Source organism: Lactuca virosa, chromosome 2 (genome assembly GCF_052849685.1).
Source record: "Lactuca virosa cultivar CGN04683 chromosome 2, Lactuca_virosa_CGN04683_v6, whole genome shotgun sequence".
Lineage (NCBI taxonomy): Eukaryota > Viridiplantae > Streptophyta > Magnoliopsida > Asterales > Asteraceae > Lactuca > Lactuca virosa.
The window spans coordinates 273,396,976-273,418,640 of NC_136427.1; the positions used below are offsets into that span (position 1 = coordinate 273,396,976).

General features: G+C 34.1%; 1 protein-coding gene and 1 long non-coding RNA gene across 4 annotated transcripts; one reads left to right on the forward strand and one right to left on the reverse strand.

Moving 5' to 3' along the window:
* Window positions 1-6,376: 6,376 nt before the first annotated feature.
* Window positions 6,377-9,533, forward strand: LOC145161104 (uncharacterized). Of its 3 annotated transcripts, XM_079080542.1 has the most exons (4): window positions 6,380-6,904; window positions 6,979-7,132; window positions 7,296-7,423; window positions 9,290-9,533. In XM_079080542.1, the coding sequence occupies exons 2-4, from the start codon at window positions 6,995-6,997 to the stop codon at window positions 9,429-9,431; spliced, it is 408 nt and encodes a 135-aa protein (XP_078936668.1). In that variant the 5' UTR covers window positions 6,380-6,904; window positions 6,979-6,994; the 3' UTR covers window positions 9,432-9,533. The 3 variants fall into 3 exon arrangements, 2 of the variants coding, with proteins under 2 accessions (XP_078936668.1, XP_078936667.1); XR_013738355.1 differs by lacking the exon at window positions 6,979-7,132 and having other exon boundaries at window positions 6,377-6,904; window positions 7,296-8,854; XM_079080541.1 differs by lacking the exon at window positions 6,380-6,904 and having other exon boundaries at window positions 6,911-7,132.
* Window positions 9,534-12,969: 3,436 nt separating this feature from the next.
* On the reverse strand, window positions 12,970-13,773 carry LOC145157004 (uncharacterized). The gene is made up of 2 exons (XR_013737027.1): window positions 13,621-13,773; window positions 12,970-13,527 (listed from the first exon to the last, which is right to left on the reverse strand). It is a non-coding gene; the product is annotated as an uncharacterized LOC145157004 (long non-coding RNA).
* Window positions 13,774-21,665: the final 7,892 nt, after the last annotated feature.

Genomic DNA, 21,665 nt, shown 5'->3' on the forward strand with positions numbered 1-21,665 from the left:
ATAAAAATATAAAATAAAGTTATAAATTTTTTTTTAATGTTTTAAAAATGTTGTAAAGAAAGATTAGTAATGGTTGTATGAAAGTTATAAAAAAATTGTAATATATATATATATATATATATATATATATATATATATATATATATATATATATATATATATATACCGTTTTAAACGTGTCTTTAACAAAAGTAAAAAAAAAAAGTTATACAAAATTTATGAAATGTTTGTAAAATATTGAAAAAAAATATTAGAAATGGTTGTATGAAAGTTAAAAAAACGATATAAGAAAATGTAAAAAATAAAAATAAAAATAAAAAACTTGTAAGAAAAGTTTAAAACATTTAGAAAATACTTTGTTTAAAAACAGTTATATGAAAAATAAAAATATTTATACACGATGTTTAAAACGTCATATTAGAAAAACATATAAACAAATAAGAAAAAATATATATTAAAAATATTGTAATAAATTATAAAAAAAAGTCTTAAGAAATTTGTTGAAAAATATATTTGTTCATATTTAGACTATTTTTTTTTTAATATTATTTAACCATAAAATTTGGTAAATATGTTCACATATTATCATTGTCACCTAGATATTATGTAAGAATGATAACATGTAAACACATTTAACAAGTTTGATGGTCAAATATGTACAATTTTATTTTACCTAAATTTGAATTAAACGAAAACATAATTATTTTGATAAATCAATTTTCCTTTATTCAATGCCAAATATATATATATATATATATATATATATATATATATATATATATATATATATATATATATATATATATATATAACTATGATCAAGCGGGGACCTAGGAAAATAACGAATTTCAATAATAAACTTCCTAGAAACAAAGCAATAACTGAGCAAAATAAAGGCCTCTATAAGATGCAGTTAGGATTTGGGGGAACCAAAGGGCTTCTAGCCCAACAGTATGAGGTGTTGCCCTCCCTCCTTGAGGTCAAGGGTTCAAATCCCGTGAAGGACATAGGTGGATTTAGGAGTAGTGTAGGAGTAGAATAGATTTGCCGTTCCAAAAAAAAAGGATTTGGAGGGAAGAGAGTCGTTACCAAAATTGATCCTTACATGCAAAAATAATTAATCCAAATCCTCCATAAGATGAACTCTATATGATATATCCTTATCAACATATATATGCATGCAAACAAATCAAAATCACAGCAACATATAAATAGAAATTTAAAATTAATCAAAGTTCAAATGAATAGACTAAAATAAGATGCGTAATAGTAAAGCTTCAGTTCAGTTGATCGAGATCAACAGATATAACTTATACCTTAAATTTCTAGAGGAAAAAACATTCGGAAAATTTATATCACAATTTCACAAACTTACTCATCGTCGATTATGATCCTTACAGTCGGGAGTCTGAATGAATTAAGGGCATCACAATAAAAAAAGTTATAAAAAAAAGGGTGAGATTCATATAAATTTTGGTGAATTAACAAATCATGCTTTCGTTTCAACAAGGAGGCTTTATAGATGGAGGTTATCACATGGTGTGATTCCAATTTGTCGTCGCTTCGCGTTTTCTCGATTAAGTTAGGTTTTATGTGGGTACATATGGAACAAGGGAAAATGATTTATTAAGGTAACTAACTATTTTGGTTGTCCATATATAGGTAATGTTCTTTTTTTGTACACATTAATGAAACTAACTTGTTTTGTTTGTTCACATTTAGGTAATATGACCGACTATCACCTGTTTTTGCTCATGTGGCATCCACCTGCCATATGACTTGAATACGTTGCACCTACGTGGCATGGTGCATATATTGTCGTCATTCGATTACACTATAAGAACTGTGTCATACGATTACACCCCTAATTCTAAACCCTAGATCGATCGACGATGGCTTCTTCTTCCTCATCTTATTCTTCAAAACGACAAGATGAATTTCAAGCCGATCATCCATGTGATTGTGGCTTACCATCTCATGTGAAGATTTCAAGAACTCCTGACAACCCTGGAAGAAAATTTAGAGTTTGTCAAAACTCGATGGTAAATCAATATTGTTGAATATGTTGCAACTTTCTTCTTCTTCATCCTTCAATTTAACATTTTTTTTATTTTTGTTCAAGAATGGAAAAAGTCCAAGCTGTAAATTCTGGCAATGGCTGGATGAGGATAAAGGGAGGACAGATGGAAGAAGTTCTTACAGGAGGAAACCAGAAGAAAGCTGCAATCTAACCTTAAAAATTTGCACTTTGGAGAATGAAATCAGCATATGTAGGATGAAGATCGAACAAGAAAACAACACCAATTTGGTTAATAGACAAGAATTGGACAAAGTGAAGTGGAAGTTGTTTACTCACAAAGTGGCACTGATTTTGTTATTTGTATTGTATGTGAAAATGTTGATTTGATGTATTAGGGTTGAATGATGTTGTTCATGATGTATAATGGTTGGATGATGTAGTTCATGAATGAAACTTGATTGGTATTAGAATGATGTAGTCCACTTGTTCTTGTGTATGCTTATGTATGTAATTAAAGCAACAAACTTGTGTTACATGTTTTTGCTTCTGATGTAATGAATGGAACTTTTGTATTAGAATGAAATATAATTAAACACTGGAATGGTATATAATTAAACACTGGAATGGTATATAATTAAACACTGGAATGGTATATAATGAAACATGGGAATGTAATATAATCAAACATGGGAATGTAATATAATCAAACATTGGAATGTAATTAAAGCAAACATTGGATTCCCACGAAACATTGTTTACAAAAGATGTGCCATAAGTTAGTTCTAACATAGTTACACATGCAATACTGCCAAAAGGTACACACAAGATTCCAAAACACATATGACTAGACAAAAGTCCAAAAGCTACACATATATCTAGACAAAAGATTCCCAGTCAATGATGCCAAATTCTATTCCAATTCCTTTGGATTTTCACAACTACTCCCCTGTTTCCCTTCCCACTTCTTTCTTATCTGAATTTTCTTGATTCTTTCTGAAGGTTTCCTTCTTCTCTTTCCCTGTAGAATTTGAAATGCTGGTACTTCTTGCATATGCTCCTCTTCCACTGGATCTTGAACTGCATCTTGTCCTTGGTCATCCTGTCCAACTGGATCTTGAAGTGCAGCAAGTTTTTCACCTTTTTGACCTTCACCCTGTCCTTGAACTTCAACTATAGCCTGGTCTTCACCATCTTGAACTTCAACTTCAACCAGTGCTTCAACTTCAACCTATTCTTCAATCCCTCCAACGACACCTTCACCCTGTCCTTGAGCTTCAGCTTCAACCTCGGGTTGGTCTACATCTTTATATCTATGACTATCCTCTTCAAAATCAACTTCATAAGACGCCACCTCACTATCAGGCTCCATTTGAGAAGTAAGTGGTTCCATCAGGCATCACATCCACATCCATCTTCACTGTTGATCCAGGTTTAGTCCTTCTTAGCTCCTCTCCATAGCTCCAAGTTTTAGCATAGTGTTCCTTTAAGGTACCCTCTATCTCCTTAAATGCATACCTCCTAGCATTTCTGCACTGTCCCACACTTGCAATCAAATTAAACTTGTTGCTAACTTTAGCCTTTAATTTCCTCACACTCATCTTTGGTTTCTGGAGTATCTCATTCATGAAATGATTCCCTATCCATTTATAGCTAACAATGGACCCAAATTTGAAGACTCTTGAGCAATTATGGTTATCAATTAAAGATTTAATCTGGAATGACCTTTCATTGGTCATCCAGGTTGCCCACAACCTAAAAGGACAACCTTTATTCTTCTTATTCTTCTTACCTTTGCAACATTTCACCAGTAACCTGTTATGATCACTTTTTTCATACCATAAATCATACCCACTGCATAATTGGTTACACATAGCTTCAATTGCATTGGGTTAGCAAACTTCATACCTATAACTGGCACCATCTTATCCCATTCTTGTTTCTCATCATGGACAGGGAATATAACCTTATCATCTATCCCATCATTAGGTTCATCATCATCACTAAGGTTACCAATACCTGAAAGTTTGTTTAAAAAATCGTTACCAACAGTTTTGTTAAAGGTATGGACTTCTTCATCAACTTCATGTTCATATGCCATAATATCATCCAAGTTATCATATTCCTCATTTTCATCCTCTTCTTCCTTATCGCCCTCTTCTTCCTTGTCATCCAAATCATACCCGTTACCATCTGATAACACCTCATTGTCAGCCCAATCAAGGATTGGTTCTTTTTGGTGGTCAATGTAGACATCCAACTCAGCTTCAGGAGTATAAGTAGCTTCAACAAACTCCCAATAATCAACATCACTGTCGATTCTTATAATACCCTCAGCTAAGGTTTCCTTTCTACTACAGTAATACACATCATTACAACTTCCTTTGGTTAAATCCCTAAGCCACAAAAGAAACTCTTTATACGTAAATCCTCCAAAATCAACATCACGCACTATTATTGTTTTGGGGTCTAAGTATTTCAATGGATTTCGGGAAAATAGTCCTCTGTAATGAACATCTACGGTTAGATACTTACCTGTAGATGATGGGGACGCCATCTTACAGTCGACTTCAACACATAGCTTCAACTCCAAACTCTAATCTTCAATTTGATGAATCGATACTAATCAGGAGGTGATTTCGGACAAATTAAACTTGTTGAACCCTAATTAAATGAGAAACGGGTGTAATGTCCACGTATTTCACTTTAACTGAGGTTAATCGATGCTACCGGGTAAAGCAGGTGAAAACAGGTGATAGCCGGTCATATTACCTAAATGTGAACAAATAAAACAAGTTAGTTTCATTAATGTGTACAAAAAAAGAACATTGCCTATATATGGACAACCGAAATAGTTAGCTACCTTAATAAGTCATTTTCCCTATGTAACAATCATATTTCTATTTATTGTTTTACTATATTTTAACAAGTTTTCTTATGAAGTTTTTTGAGTCACTAACAAGTTTTCTATTTATTGTTTTACTATAAATATAAATATATCTTTGCAAAATTAGTATTATCGGGTGACTTGTAGTTGTAACCCTTAATGTGTGACCCATTGAAATGTTGATCCAATTTTTCATAAAAATGTTAATTTGAAAGAAGTTTTTATATTTTAACGATATATACAAGAAAAAGGAAAAACTACAATAAAGTCCTAACATATTGGCATCATAATCGATTTAGTCATTATATCTTTTTTTATTCAATTAAGTCCCAAAAACCGGTAATCGTATTTAATTTAACCCTTTTATCCGATCAACAGGCATCCAACTTTCAAAAATTATATTTTTGGCCCAGATTTAATTTTTTTTTACAAATTTGGTCAAATTTTCTACTTTGGTCCAGATTTTAAATTTTATTACAAATTTGGTCCAAAATTTACCCGTTTGGCCGAAATTATAGGATTTTGTTATGAATTCATCCTAACTTTAGTGTTTTTTTACATCTTTTTTCTCAAAATTTTGTTTAGAATATGTTTTTTCTTTATAAAATCACATTTATACAAAAAAACATAATTCACATAAAAAAATCTTATATTTTCTATATAAATACTTTTTTGTATACGAAATACCTATTTATAAAATTAGGTATTTATTAAGTACATAAATATATACAAATCTTGTAAAGGAAAAACATATTTATAAAAACAAATTTGTATATATTTATGTATTTAATAAATACCTATTTTTATTAATCGATATTTCATATACAAAAAGTTTTTAAAAAAAAAATTATATAGAAAATATAAGATTTTTTATGTTAAAATATGTTTTTTTTGTATAATAAAGAAAATACATATTTGAAACAAATTTTTTAGGAAAAAAGTTGTAAAAAAATAATAAAAAATAAAAATAAAAATAAAAAAACTAAAGTTAGGAAGAATTTTTAACAAAAGTCTAAAATTTAGGTCAAAATGGTAAATTTTGGACCAAATTTGTAATAAAATTTAAAATCTGGGCCAAAGTGTAAAGTTTGGACCAAATTTGTAATAAATTTTGAAATTTGGGCTAAAAATATAATTTTTGAAAGTTGGATGACCTGCCGACCGGGTAAAATGGTTAAATTGAATATGATTATCGGTTTTTAAAACTTAATTGAATAAAAAAATGATATAATGACTAAATCGATTATAAGATCAAACTTTATTGTCTAAAAAAATGTATTTACCTCTCATGCAAAACTTTTTTTTTTCGGCATTAGCGGGTATCCAAAATGAATAGTTTGGTCATAACATTGGGTCTTCACAAACAGTTGGCAGCAAAGACAATTCGGAGCCTAGTTTATAATGGACCAAATGTCCACAAGTCCACAAGAGATAAACAATTGGATGATCGGATACCAATATTACACATACAACTAAATCATAGGGCTTATCTACAGTATCCGGTTTGTAGCTGCTTACTTGGTGGTTTTGTCACTGCTAATCCACTTCCATTTTTCCGCGGTTTTGTATATGGCTTCGTACTAAGCTGATGCACTGTTTCTCCACCGTTTTCTCCACCGCTTCCACCGCCTTACCACGTGGTTTCCACCGACTTATCTTCTAGCTGCTATTCTATATTTTTCTTCTAGCTGCTTCCACCTTCTCCACCTAATCGTCGCAGGAAGAAACAAGGCAGCATCATCTTCCAAGAAAAAGCCCTACCAGCCCGGCGAACCATGGAATCTGAAGATGGACCACCACCTTTTTTACGAATGAAGCAGCCACGCACAAGCGCATACCCCCACCGCCAGCGCTCCACCGATTTGCCTCACCGTCACAGTCGCCTTTGGTCAGCTCCGCCACTTCAGTCGCCGAAATCATTATCTCCTTACCCACCTTCATGTTAAACAAGTGTCGTCTTTTCCACGGGTCTTCATTTGATTTTGATTTTCTTCCCTAAGGTAATCAACATGGGTCTTCATTTTGATTTGATTTTCGTTTATTTCATCATGAACTTTTTTGACTTTTCTATCAGCAAACCTTATTGTTGAATGTTATTGTTTTCGGAAACCTGGAACCCCAAACACATAGCCATATCGCCTTTGGTCAGCTCGACTGGTATTGTTGAATTCAGTTTCATTTTCATCTTCAAGATTCCAAATTCTCTCCTCATTTCCGACGGTCAAAAAGTTAGTAAAATGATCTTGTATGCTCGCTGATTTGAATTCGAACTCTCAGTTGGGGCTTTAAGTCAAAATCGAATTTCTAATTTCTAATTCTGTTTTCTGCAAATTCGAACTAAAAGTGTTTTTTGCGAATTCGATTTCTAATTATCTCCTTTTTTTCATACAGTTGGTTCTCATTGTTTCTGTTGAGATCACCAAAGGACCAAATATCCTTTTCCACCCAGGCAGACAGGACAAAGATGATGCTCACATGTCTTTTAATGAGGTTATCTACCATGGGATTCCAAATGGAAGGTATCTATCTACCTTATGAGAAGTTGGCTTCTAAGCTTTGTGGTGTTGTATAAACTTTAGCTCACATATATCTAAGCTTTCTTATATTACCCGCCAATTGCCCGATGAAATTTTTCAAAAAGAGATGCTAACCCGTTTCCAATTGTCTTACATCTCTGCAATTACTTCCATTTTGAACATTGTATTTAAAACTTGTGGGAATTATCAAGTGCAAACAGCAAAAAAAAATGCAATTTCAATATGTGCTTTGTTCTACCTTTAGAGATGATTATTATCTCATGTTTACCAAAGCATAACAAATTCAGATTCTTTTCAATCCTATATCACTTGACTTATTTGTATCGGAAATTTTTTTAAAAAGGGTAAACCAGAAAGAAAAATTGTTTTTGACAGCAGGTTTATGCTCTAGTGAAATCAAATTTAATTTGATTTACAGAAAATGATAATAGAAGGTATTAATTGTAGAGTTGATTTTGATTAGTGTAGAAAAGATGTTGGAAAAAAAAGTCATGTAGACTATCATAACAGGAAGATTCAAGAACACAAAATGAAAGAGGTTTTAGACTTTTACACCCATTTTCTATATTTTTCATAAAAAAAACAATAAAATCAAATTTGTATAAGTTATAGTAACATTAGTCTAAAGAAGACCCGACCTTCAACTTATGTATGAACATGTGTACTTAAATAAAATATTTATCTAATATAAAAATACAACAAATATTAAATTTTTTGAGTTTATTCCCAATTTCAAATATTTGCAGTTAAAGCTAATGACATGCCAACACACATATTGTGAACTGTATTATTGTATGATTTGTATCTATTGGTTTTGGCAACGTCTACTTAAAAATCATTATTCTATTTTTTAATATGTATTAAATTCATTTAAGCTATGTTCACTATTAGTTTGAACTAATGAATGGACTCATTAAAGATTTGGACAGTAATCAAAATGATAAGATCAATAATTGTTAATGTTTTTACATGTTTTCATATTTTCATTATGAATGAGGATGATTTTGGGAAACAAGAGAATTATGTTGCACGTTTCACTTAGATGTAAAGCCACGGTAAGTTTATTTATGGTCAGAAGCAACATCAGCAACACCTTCAAGACGGTCCCCACACTCCAATAAAATTAAAAATTGCATAAAGTAGATACAAATAACCGATGGCCTTGCTACCAACCTGTTCACATTTGTCCAAACTTAACCAGTCCATTCCAGTGGCTTGTGGTGAGGACGCAGGTAAACGGATATGAGTTGGTGCCATACACATAACTCAACTCTCAGTAGTAGGTTTGACCATGGCTAGAGAAATCAGAACACGTGAAATTCACGATTTGCTCGATTTGGATTTGGATTTGGCTTACAAAAGTGTCTGAAAGAGAAGTTCTCAATTAGAAATCATCGTTGTTGTTTCACTAAGGTCAACATAATAACAACAATCTTTTGTATTACTATTTTTTTGTACACATTTACTTTCCATATTTTTAGAAAAGTTTTGTATCTACCATTAGGTAAAAAATGTTTTGACTTTACTGTCACATCTAATCAAGATCGTTGTTTATAATACAATAATAATAAATTATTTAGAAAACATATTACTTGAAAATCAACTACATACAATGTTAAACCATTTGTAGAAAGAATGAATTGTTACCTAACCCATGTTCACAATCCACAAAAAAAAATATTTAGTTTAATCAAACTTAGAGATTGATATGTTCATGTTATCGAGACGTCAAATATAATCTTAAAGCTTCCTATTTTGCCCCATAAACACTAAAATTTGTTCCGTTTAATATCTCAATTAATCCATTTGCATTAATTTCTTTTTGCCTGATGCTTAAATTATGTTCAGGTCAACGAAGCTTTTCCTCATGGGGACAAATTCAAAAGTAAATGTTGTGCTTTGTGATGATGTTGAAACTGTAAGGAAAGGCTATGGCAAATCCTTTCCCCCTTTCCCAAAAGGTTTTGGATTTTATATTTCTAACATTTGATTTGGTGTGATAGGTCTCCTTTAAAACATAGTGTTTAATTGATGATTATTTTACACAAGGCTAACTGCAATAAATAGCATCATACTTTCATTTGTATTACAAGATTGTATTTTCCTTTTTTCGTTCACAAAGTGCAGATATATGTCCCTCCTACTTACCAAAAAACAACTCCAAATGTATGAAGAGATGCAGGAAACCATACAAGCTGAAGCATAAAAACGGAAGATAACTCATGTCTTCTTTTTCCAATAATCAGCTTTTGATGTAACAACAACGTTTTGCATGCATTCCAGTATTATGAATATTTATCTTCAAAAACACCTTAAATCCAAATGAAATACAATGACCCATGCAGAGCATGGGTAACTACACTAATTTGAATCAAGACCCAGGAAAACAAAAAGAGAACACCCATGAATCCATGATGATACTTTGTACATTTAAGATCCCTATCACATAATAATCAATCACATTAAATGCCAAGTCAAAAATCCATTATGTACAATTTAGAGATGTCACCCGTGCTTTAGTTTCCAGAAAATCACACTCAAAATCTTGTGCCACATCTCATGCTTAATTCAGGGCATCGATTGAGATCAGAACTCTTGTGAGGGTAGTCATGCCCTATTAGAGAACTCGACAACTCAAGAGGTATCGGGTTGCGGACAAGTTTTCAAATAAACGGTAATGATAACTTGTTTAACTGTAGGTTTGTGGGTGTGAATCAAAACATCGTAAATGATTTTTTTTCGCCAAACATTATTGTTACTTGACCTGTTTTAGGTGTTTTTAGGTCCAAGCGCGATTGCTTTGTCTAGTTTATGGGTTGTCGAGTGTTTTTTTGTAACTTTTTCCATGTAATGTTTAGGTTCGTTGTTTAGTGTCTTTTTTCGTTCACTAAATGAGTTAAAAATCCTATTTTTATTGCAAATTTCAAATTTTTATATGATTTTTAAGTTTAAAAATGTGAATTTACATTAAATTTTGTGATGAAAGAGTTTGTTTTCATCTCACGAAAATCAAAATATATCTTTTTACAAGTTACTTGATATGAATCGATGGTATGCATTACCACTTGTCATCACAAGTGTAACCCGAATCCCACGAGGTCCCCTCCGCTAATGGGTTGGTGGAAGTTTTTTTTTTTTTTTGTATGAAAATCAAAGTATAATATGTTGTACTTTGCAATTGAATTGATGATTTTTATTTCACTTATTATTGCAAGTGCAATATATGCTTCAAGGGTTCTCCACCGCCTATTCCACCGGTTTTGGTGGGAGTTGGACTTCTTATTATAAAGTCTAAAGGGTTTTTACAAGGAACTGATGGATTTTATCTTGTGTATACAATATTGCCTAAGCTTCTTAGGCCACCACCACTTATAATACGAGTTTGGATGGGAGTTGGATTTCTTATTATGAAGTCCAAATATGTTTAATTAGGGAATTTACGGATTTGGTTAACGCACACAAGTTTTGTCATGCTTGTTCTATTTGGGAGAATCTTCGGGTTTGGTTGTTTAGACGATCAAAATAAATTATTTTGCAATCATTCCTACAACACCTCAATAGAAACAAACATCAAGTTGCAAAATTGCAAAATTTAAAAGACTTCACTTCTTAAATTTCAAGTTAAAAGCACTTAGGGTGGAGAGAGTGATGTCACGTTTTTCACAGTCCACCTAGGTGCCACATAAGATTTATCATGTTGCTACAAAAATTTATCATTTAGGCGTGGGTTGTCACGTTTGTCATGCTTTTTTTTTTAATTAATTATATTAAAAATATCTAATTTAAACAATTTATTTTAAAACTAAATTTTCATTAAACTTGAAAGGAAATTACAACAAACCTAAAAAAACATAGAATTTAAAAATACAAAACATATAAATTGAAATTACAAAACCTAGATATTAAAAAACGAAATATAGATAGACATAAAGGACATCTTCATCGTAAAATTGGCTCTGTAAATCATCGATCGGTTCCGCGTTAAGATCGATGCGGTCAACGGTCCAAATATGTTACGTCAAGTCTCTACGAAAAAAATGATAGGTCTCAACATCATGAATTATTGCTCTCCTCGTCAAGTACTCGTCACTTCCAACCTCAAAAGCTTGTGTCGATGAAACGGTCTCGTTCTTATTATACTCACATATTGCATTTCTTTCGTATTCGAGAATCATATTATGCAATAGTATACAAGTATACATCACATCACTCATTTTCTTATCCTCAGAAAAAAAAATGTAGGGTATTTAAGTATATGTCAACGTTTTTAAGAGCATCAAACACTCGTTCAACATCTTTCCTTGCATTCTCTTGAGCTCTCTTAAACTTCAACATTTTGTGATCATCTGGACAAGACGGTGACTTCACAAAACAAGTAGTCTCGTTATACATGTCGTCGAATAACGGAGACATGTTAAGAACATTAATGTCGTTGAAGGAACTAGCGGAATCAAATAATGCATGCCATATCTACAAGCTTCAAGTATGATAGTTGGATAACAATGATCGTCTCGAGTGTAGCCGTACACATTCGAATGATGAACATATAATTGTTGGATGTCAGTAGTATGATTGCACAAATATCGTGGACCATACAATATCATGACATACTTACAAAAGTTGTGAAGCCTTTGTCGTGCAATACGTCCGGATATCCTAAGATTCTCATCTAGTGCATCGGGGAAGTGGCATATACTAATTGACGAAGTGTAGCGGTATATTTTTATAAATGAGTAAAACTAATTGTACCTGCACTTTGTTAAAAATATGGACACATTGTCATGACGTCATTGACGATACGCTGAAGTAGAGGTTTGCCAATACAGAACCGCCGACGAAATTATTATTCTTGAAAAGTCGCACTTTTTCAAAATAATATTGCATGAGGCGTTGGTGAGCCGCCTCACGATTTCTTTGTATGAAACTTCTTTTTTCCTGCAAGCATTATCAGCATTTTCTTTCTTGACATAGTTCTTCTATCTTCTGTCCAGCCTCTTGAATGACATTTATGGTCAATTCAAACAACGCATCAAAGAAAACCAACGATGAAGAAGATGATGATAATATTTTTAGAGAATGTAAAAGAAGGTTTTGATGGAGTATTTGAAGAAATGAAGATTGTATTAATAATTATTTTTAAAAAAATCAAAAATGATGTGTGGCAATTAAACTCGGTGGATACTCTCCAAATGCCGAAACCGAGTTAAGCTCAGAGAGGTGGCTCCGAATACCAAGGAAACAAGACAAAAATCGAAATGGAGTGTTGAAGAAGTCATTCAACATGCTCGACACAAACATGAGAAACCGTGTATGGAAAATCAACACGCGTTCATACCATTTGCATTTGATACGTTTGACTTCCTTGCGTCGGATGCGGTGGAGCTTCTTAGTAGACTACAACGGATCATGTATAGCAATGTTATATCCCCTAGATCTATGAATGTAGTCTTCAAAAGAATTGACTTTACCATACAAAAGGGCTTAGCGGCACAACTTATTGTCCGTTTGTCTTCTGATTCCTTGTATGATAATAACTAAAATGTCTATTACTATCATTTTCTGTTTGAATTATTTAAATATGTGTTTTTTAAAATATGTGTTTTATGTAAGATATAATGATTTCAAGAGGTAAAAGCTTTGTTGACGTGGACATTCGTTGGTGACCCACCTTCACTATTCTTCTACCTGACCATCTTCACAGCCTCGACCCTTCACCATATCCAAACTCCAAACCCATCACCATCATACCGCCATCACAGCCAGCCCTTCACCACCTCCCTAATCAGCCTTCATCCACCATTATCTCCATAATAACAACTTATACAATCACTAAACCCCCACCATCGTCCCCTGCTATTTACCTACCACCCAAAAAACAACACCAAGTACCACCCTTCTTCACAGCATCTAGTCATCACCGAGACACATCTCCAACTTCACAGAACCGATCATCGTCTCAACCCATCACCACCGCCATTTTCCATTCAGCAACAAAACAATCTCACACCTTCATCATCCCTCATCAGCTTTCACGAAATCTGTCATCATCATCTCACCACCGATAAATCTCCAGCCAACACCACCATCTGCCAAAAAAAAAAAAAAAAAAAAGAAACGCACCCTGTTATCGTGTTATTGTTGACCTGGAGTTTCGATTCAGAGCAGAGAAAGAAGAAAACCTGTGTGAGGGAGGGGTCTCCTGTGAATCTGCTGAGAAAAGACGCACTTGTTCTTCAAATCAGAACCTAGGTGAAGGAAGGTCGGCACCTCTGTCTCTGTCTCTGCTCTCGATTTTGTGTGTGTCGCTGCGTTTCAAAATGAGGGAAGGTCTTCGATCTCTATTTTGCTGGAGTACAGGGGATACACACGCAGAGAATATAGACTCATCCAAGAAGGTTGTGGGCCTGATTTGTCTGGGCTATCATTTTCTTTTTGGGCTGATTTTCTTGTGGGCTATATAGTATATATCAAGAAAACATGTAGCATAAGTCAAGGGGAGTATTTCTTTGAATTTGTGCTTGTGTTTTTATTTTAGTTCATTACAACTAGGAAAGAGTCCATGTTTCGCATAGGTTGGAAATAATTTAAAGTTTCTAAAAAAAATGGTTGGAAATAATTTAAAGTTTTCTAAAAAAAATGGCACAAAAGTGAATATTTCTAAAAATATGTAACGACGAAATCCAAGAGTGTATAATAAGGTTGATTACCCATTGACCAAGGAAGGGCCAAATGTGTAATAACGGAAAAAGTATGTGCAAAAAAAGTATTGAAATAGAACAATGTTGGAAAAAGTATCAAAATAGAACAATATTGGAAAAGGAAGGGACCAAATTGACAATTGAACATACTTTTGTGGGTGGAGATTGTATTTGTAAAAACTAAAGGGATTAAACTGTAAAGCACCCAAAAAGTGGTGGCAGAAATATAAAAGTCTAAACTTTTCTGTTGAAAGTTCCCATGAGCTTTAATATATATATATATATATATATATATATATATATATATATATATATATATAATTACTTATATCATTTGAACAACATATGTTTAACTATCGATTTTATTGTGCTTCTTTTTTGTTGAATTGACTTGATACCAGTAATTTTTTTATGGGTTTTGTTGACATGGGAAAATGATAAATTGATGCTTTTAAATTAATTGACATAATATGTGGTAATAATTTGATGTTCAAATGTGTGTTTATTTTTAAATTGTGATGTGAAATTAGATTTAGTTAACCGCATGTTTATTATTTGAACAATAATAGGTGTTTGAGGTTAATTCAAAATTCATGTTCTTATTTGCAACTAATGACTTCGAGATGATCTTTAGCCGGGAAATCATTTGAACATGAGTATGTGATTTTGTAATTGTTGGAAATAGTGTATAAGGTCATTAACTGTTTTGGTAGTAATTCTAATAATAACAGGGTCTTTTCGGATTGGCCTCATGACCCAAATAGCATAAGGAAATTGTAAGTAATAATGTGTTAATGTATTAAGAAATTAATAAATTAATTAGAAATCATTGTGGTAAATTAATTAAAATGATTTAATTAATTAAAAGGGTTGAATATCAATTAATCATAGGGATTAATTAGAATATTTCAGAACCTCCTGGAAGATATATGGTGGACGGTTTTGATGCCCTGAGGATAGGGATAGACCTGGTATGAATCAGATAAAGATAAACTCTATAGTTTGTTTCTATCTAGGATTCTAACAGTTACTTATAAATAGACTGTTAGGGTAAACACGAGAGCCAGTTATTCCTTAATTCAAATCAGTCTAACCTCTATCTCTCCCTCTCCATAACTAAATTATCATCCCCTCTCCTAGGATTCTTGAGTTTTACATAAACCCTAGTTTGTGGGTTCTTCCTTTTACTATTTGGTGTGTGGGTCTGATTCCATTAAAGGGTTCTCATTTGGATCCTTCATCTTGCAACTAAGCTGACATGTACAAGATCACAACAAATTTAACAAGAGGTTAGTAATTCCTTGCTTATGTTATTTTCAAAGTAGGATGCTATAATAGTAAAACATAGATCCTAGGTTGCATGTGCACTTAGGTATATCAAGGTTTGATTTTTCTGCTACCTATGTAATGTGTACTTGATGCTAAGAATCTCCAACAGTGGTATCAGAGCCTAATTGTTTTAATTATGGTACAAAACTTTGTGAAAAACGAAAATCGAAAGAAACTTGTCAATCGTAGGCACGACGCGCCCCTCTGCCTGGCGCGGCGCTTCTATCGGGTTTTCAGGTTTTTCAGAATTTTTACTGATTTCGAAAATATAAGGATAAACCTCAATTTTAAAATATTATTTTAAATGGATAAATATAAATACTTAAATTTGATGATTAATTTAAAATATTATTTAATTGGAATCTTAAATTTGAATATTTAATTAGTTATATTTGAATATTATCTTGAACTTTATTTAATAAGGAAATTAAATTATAACGACAAGAATATAAATCTAAAATATTAAATTTATTATATGGTATTATTTACTATATGTACAACGTTAATACCACGTGTGTCCTCACATGTTAATAAAAGACAATGTCGTTGAATCAAGACTAGGGTCATCCCACTCTAATACATGGTTTAAGGAAATCTTTTTGATTCCTAACGAGGTCGGTTTTTTAATATGTTTCGTGTTTACCCCCTCACCGCCTTTAGTATTTTGATAGTAGAGTTACCGAAAGGGTTTAATCGGATTTTGTCTTTCAATATTAAAAGTATTAATCAAGTAATAAAACAAAATATTATTGTTTTATATAATTCGAAAACGTGAGTCGTGCGCTTCCCATAAAAACACATATTCTTGTTATATTCTAATGATGGAGCGTGTATGGTTAACCGACACGTCATTTGTAAGAATATAATTTTAAATGATGAGCCGCTCATGAAGTTATTCTATCGATGGAGTGTGTGTGGCCAACCAGCATGCCACTATGAGAATAGTTTTATATGGATGGTCAAGTTGTTTTGCGTGGTTGATTCACCATCTATTTAATGGTTTGCGGCATCCCCAAATTAAATTTGAGATGAGCACAATCGAGATTAATATGTCATTGAATGTCAATAAATCTCAAATGATCTAAGAGTTTCAAAATTTTAAAATTGGCAAGTTATTTTGCCTACATAAATAACTTTGTTGTGTGTTTACGGCATCCCTTGACACATTGCAAAGTGAAATATGGATCCTACACTTATTAATAATTCATTTAGGGTTGAAAATTATTTTAAAGACAAATTCGAACTTTTTATATGTCGAACGAGAACAATCTTCTTCATCCTCCTCCTCCTCCTCTACGTAACTCGAACTTTTCGATTATCTTGATCTTACATAAGGAGAAACTCACCAATCAAAACTATTTAGATTAGATTCGTAACCTAAGGATTGCCTTAAGGTACGAGGGCATATAGTACGTCCTCAATGAGGATCTCCCTTTTGTGGATGATAACGCTTCACCATAAGATATAGTTGCCTACAACAAGCATGACAAAGATTCTACCAAAGTTGCTTGCATCATGTTGGCGACCATGTCATCAGAGCTTCAAAAGAGCTTTGAGAAATATGGGGCGTTTGAAATAAACAAAAATGTCAAGGAAATTTTCCAAGAGCAAGCTCAGCAAGAAAGATTCAAGATTGTAAAATCTTTGATGGCATGTAAACATCAAGATGGGAATTATGTGTGTGCGCACGTTCATAAAATGAAGTCGTAAATCGACAGACTATGGAACTTGGCTATCGAGTTTCCAAAGGAGTTGGCCATTGACATTGTCTTGAACTCGCTTTCTAGTTCGTATCATTAGTTCGTCATGAACTAAAATATGAACAATCTCGACAAGACCCTAATGGAGCTTCATGGGATGTTTAAAACAGACGAAGCAAGTATGGGCACTATGGCACTTGATCTGGACAAGTTCTATGAGGATCACTGGCCATATAAGATGGCTCTCGACCTTTCTGGAAAGTTCCACAAGAAGGCGAGACAAGAGCGCTTCGAATTGGTCAAGTCTCTTATGACATGCAAGCTCAAGGAAGGAGAATCTATTTGCCCTCACGTACAAAAGATGCAAAGGTACATGGAACAACTATAGAGGCTCAATGTGTCGTTTGACGAGGAGTGGGACATTGACATGGTCCTTAACACTTTGCCTCCTAGTTATGATCAGTTCATTCTGACCTATCATTTGAACAACACGGAGATGACATTGACCCAGCTACATAACTTGTTGCAAACTGATGAGTCGGGGATGAAGAAAAATCATGTTCATTCTGCAAAGGGAAGGCCCATGCAGGAGGTTCTAGCAGTGTGTCCAAGTCGAAGCCCAACTTTGATGTCCCTATGATCAGTGATCCAAAAGTGGCCACTTGCTTCCATTATGGCGAAAAGGGTCATTAGAGAAGAATTTGCCCGAAATACTTGCAGGACTTGAAGGATGGTAAAGTCAAGGCGTCCTCTTTAGGTATTTACACTATTCAAGTTAATAACACACAACTTTCTCATTCTTAGGTCCTTGACACAGGATGTGGTTTCCACATTTGTACTGATTTGCAGGGACTAAGAGAAAGTGAAGAAGTGGAACATGGAAGGTTGAACCTGATTATGGGGAATAGGCGATCTTCACCTGTTACCAAGATTGGGACTTATGAACTTGTGTTCGGTAGTGGTGTTAGGGTTAATTTTTTTAACTGTTGTTATTCGTCGGATATGACGCAAAACATTATTTCATTTCATGCATTAATCAGACAAGGTTTTAGATATTCTTTTGATAATGACATCGGATCTATTTTTGCTTTTCATAATGGTGTTTTTATGTTTAAATCTATACCTTGTAATGGTGTGTATGAAACTGTGACTTGTGTTGATAATCTAGGCAATAGTGTGTTTCATATTAATTCGTCCAATGGTGTGGATAAGGAATGTTTGTGGCATTGTCGTCTTGGGCACATAAATAAGAAATGCATCGCCCAACTCCAAAAGGATGCAGTGTTGGAATCATTTGATATTAATACATATGATGAATGTGAATTTTGTCCATTGGGCAAGATGACAAAATCACCTTTCACTGGATCATGTGAAAGAGCTGAAGGGTTATTGGACTTAATCCATATGGATGTGTGCGGTCCATTTAGATCTACCACAAAGGATGATAATCGATATTACATGACATTTATGAATGACTATAGCAGATATGATTATATCAACTTAATCAAACATAATTCGGAAACCTTGGAAAAGTTCAAAGAGTTTAAGCATGAAATCAAGATCAATTAGGCAGGAAGATAAAGATGCTCGGATCTGATAGAGGTGGTGAGTATCTTAGTATCGAATTCCATGACTATCTCAAGGAATGTAAAATCGTTTCACAATTGAATCCTCCCATAACACCACGACTTAATAGTGTGGATGAGAGGAGTAATCAAACCTTAGTAGATGTGGTTCATTCCATGATGAGTCGAGCTTCTCTTCCTATTCATCTCTGAGGGTATGCCTTAGAGACAGTCGCCCATATCGTGAATCTTGTTCCAACAAAGAAAGTTGCCAAAACACCTCATGAGATGTGGACAGGGAAGGCTCCTTCGCTTGCACATATCAAGGTTTGGGGTTGTGAAGCACTCGTAGGACGAGAGGCGCATGACAAACTTGAACCCATATCTGAGAAGTGTTATTTCATTGGCTACCCACAAAAGTCCTTTGGATACTTGTTCTACAGACCTGGTAAGAACGTGGTCTTACTATCTTAAAGAGGAGTCTTTCGCGAGGGAGAGCTCGTATTCAAATAGGACAGTGGGAGTGCTAATGATCTTGAAGAAATTCAAGAGTCCTCCACTGAAGGAACCTCAAACAACACTAGCACTTAACATGAGGAAGAAATTCTAGTTGATCCAGTTGACAACTCATTACCCCTTCGTCGATCCAGTAGGGTTAGCATGCCACCTGCGTTCTATGGTTTCCATATTACGTCAGATGGTGATACGTTTATCAGTGATAGAACTCTGGTAAATTTGGATAAGCCATCTAACTACAAGGAAGCGATGACAGGCCCTGAGGATGCTAAGTGGAAGGAGGCAATGGAGAGTGAGATTCAGTCCATGTATGATAAACAAGTATGGAACTTGGTTGGTCATGTACCTGGTTGAAAGACAGTTGGGTGCAAATGGATCTTCAAGAAGAAGACGACATGGATGGGAAAGTACACACTTATAAAGCTAGGTTGGTTGTGAAGAGCTTTACTCAAACCCAATGGATTGACTATGATGAGACCTTATCACCAGTAGCTAAGATAAAGTCTATCAGGATTATGCTTGCTATAGATACATTTCATGATTATGAAATTTGGCAGATAGATGTTAAAACTCCTTTCCTTAATAGGAAGTTATATAAGGACGTCTACATGAGTCATCCAGGAGGGTTTTGTACATGCCAAGTTTCCTGATAGAGTATGTAAGCTTAAGAAATCCATTTATGGATTGAAACAAACATCTTGCAACTGGAATCTTTTCTTCCATGAGAAAGTCAAAGAGTTTGGGTTCTCTAGAAGTGAAGATAAGTCATGTGTATATGTCAAAGCTAGTGGGAGTATAGTGACCTTCCTTGTCTTGTATGTTGATGACATACTCCTTATAGGAAACAACGTTCCAACTTTGCAAGAAGTTAAGTCTTTGCTTAGAATATGTTTCATTATGAAGGATCTAGGGGAAGCGTGTGACATCCCCATTTTCACGGCCAGAAAAGACCGATTTTGTTTATGCTTTATAAAAATCAGAGTACTTCTTTTAATAAAAATATTGCGGAATTTGTTCCCAGAAAAACATGATAAATACGTTATCAAAGCATTTCCGAAGAAATGTATTTTTATTCATTTTAAAACATTTGGGATGTCATCGTCAATACAGAAACATAAGCATAAACATAACTTACATTCATTTACACTAGTGATCTACATCACTTTTAAATCTCTCAGTGTAAAGTAACTTCATATCGACACCTGTGATACAAATAAACTGAGTGGGTCAGGTTGGGAAACCTGGTGAGTACATAGGGTTTTCAACCCACAATAATATAATTATTATGTTTAATCATCAAACAATTAACCCAATTACCCATCCCCATTATCTTATTTACTCTTAAGGATCTACCCTAAGAATCAACTATCTCTTGTTCATTCATTCCTAAGGATCATCCTAAGGAATCGGCACGAAGTCCATCATCACCGGGGTTTAGGCACTAAGTCTGCATAGTCGCCAGGGTTTATACAACAGGCACTAAGTCCGCATAGTCGCCAGGGTTTAGGCACTAAGTCTGCATAGTCGCCAGGGTTTATACAACAGGCACTAAGTCAGCATAGTCGCTAGGGTTTTGGCACTAAGTCTGCATAGTCGCCAGGGTTTATACAACAGGCACTAAGTCCGCATAGTCGTCGGGGTTTTGGCACCAAGTCTGCATGATCGCCAAGGTTTAGGCACCAAGTCTGCATGATCGCCAGGGTTTAGAGTACACCGGGTGAACACATCGTTCACAACACCTACAGGTTGCGAGCCTGCTAGTGTTCCACTGGACTGTCTAGAATAGTCCGTGGTTGTCATCCATACTCTGCTAGATGACGGGGTCATCATTTGGGAAAGGCTTCTCACATCGTCAACCTCTCACACTCACCTCGTGGTTTATAAAACCTCTCAACTCATCATCCAACTCATATTCCATCTATTACATCTACCCATGTTTTACCCAACATATTATCGTAGATATATATATATATATATATATATATATATATATAGTTTAAATCATTTAAAACATGTATAGAATCGTTCATCCAGCATAGACATCAAGTACTCAGATAATATGCACACATAGCACGTAGTTTATATAAAATACTTCATATCTATGTGTAAGATGAAAGTAACTATGCACTCACTTGATAAGGTGGTGATTCCGAACTCAGACAGCGCTTCGCTTCTAAAAAAATAATTTCCTACGACGAAACATGGGGTTTTATAGAAAACTGGGATTTGCTTGGAGCAGCGTTCCCGAGCCGAAAAGCTCTTCTTCTCGGAGCCGTCGAGCACTCCGGGGCTTCCGCCTCGTGCTAGGGAGGCTCCCTAAGCTTTTCGGGGGTTTCAGGGCTAGAGAGAGGTTCTAGAGAGAGTAAAGAGAAGAAAGAATGGGAAAGGTGTGAAGAAAATGAGGGTGGGAGGGGTT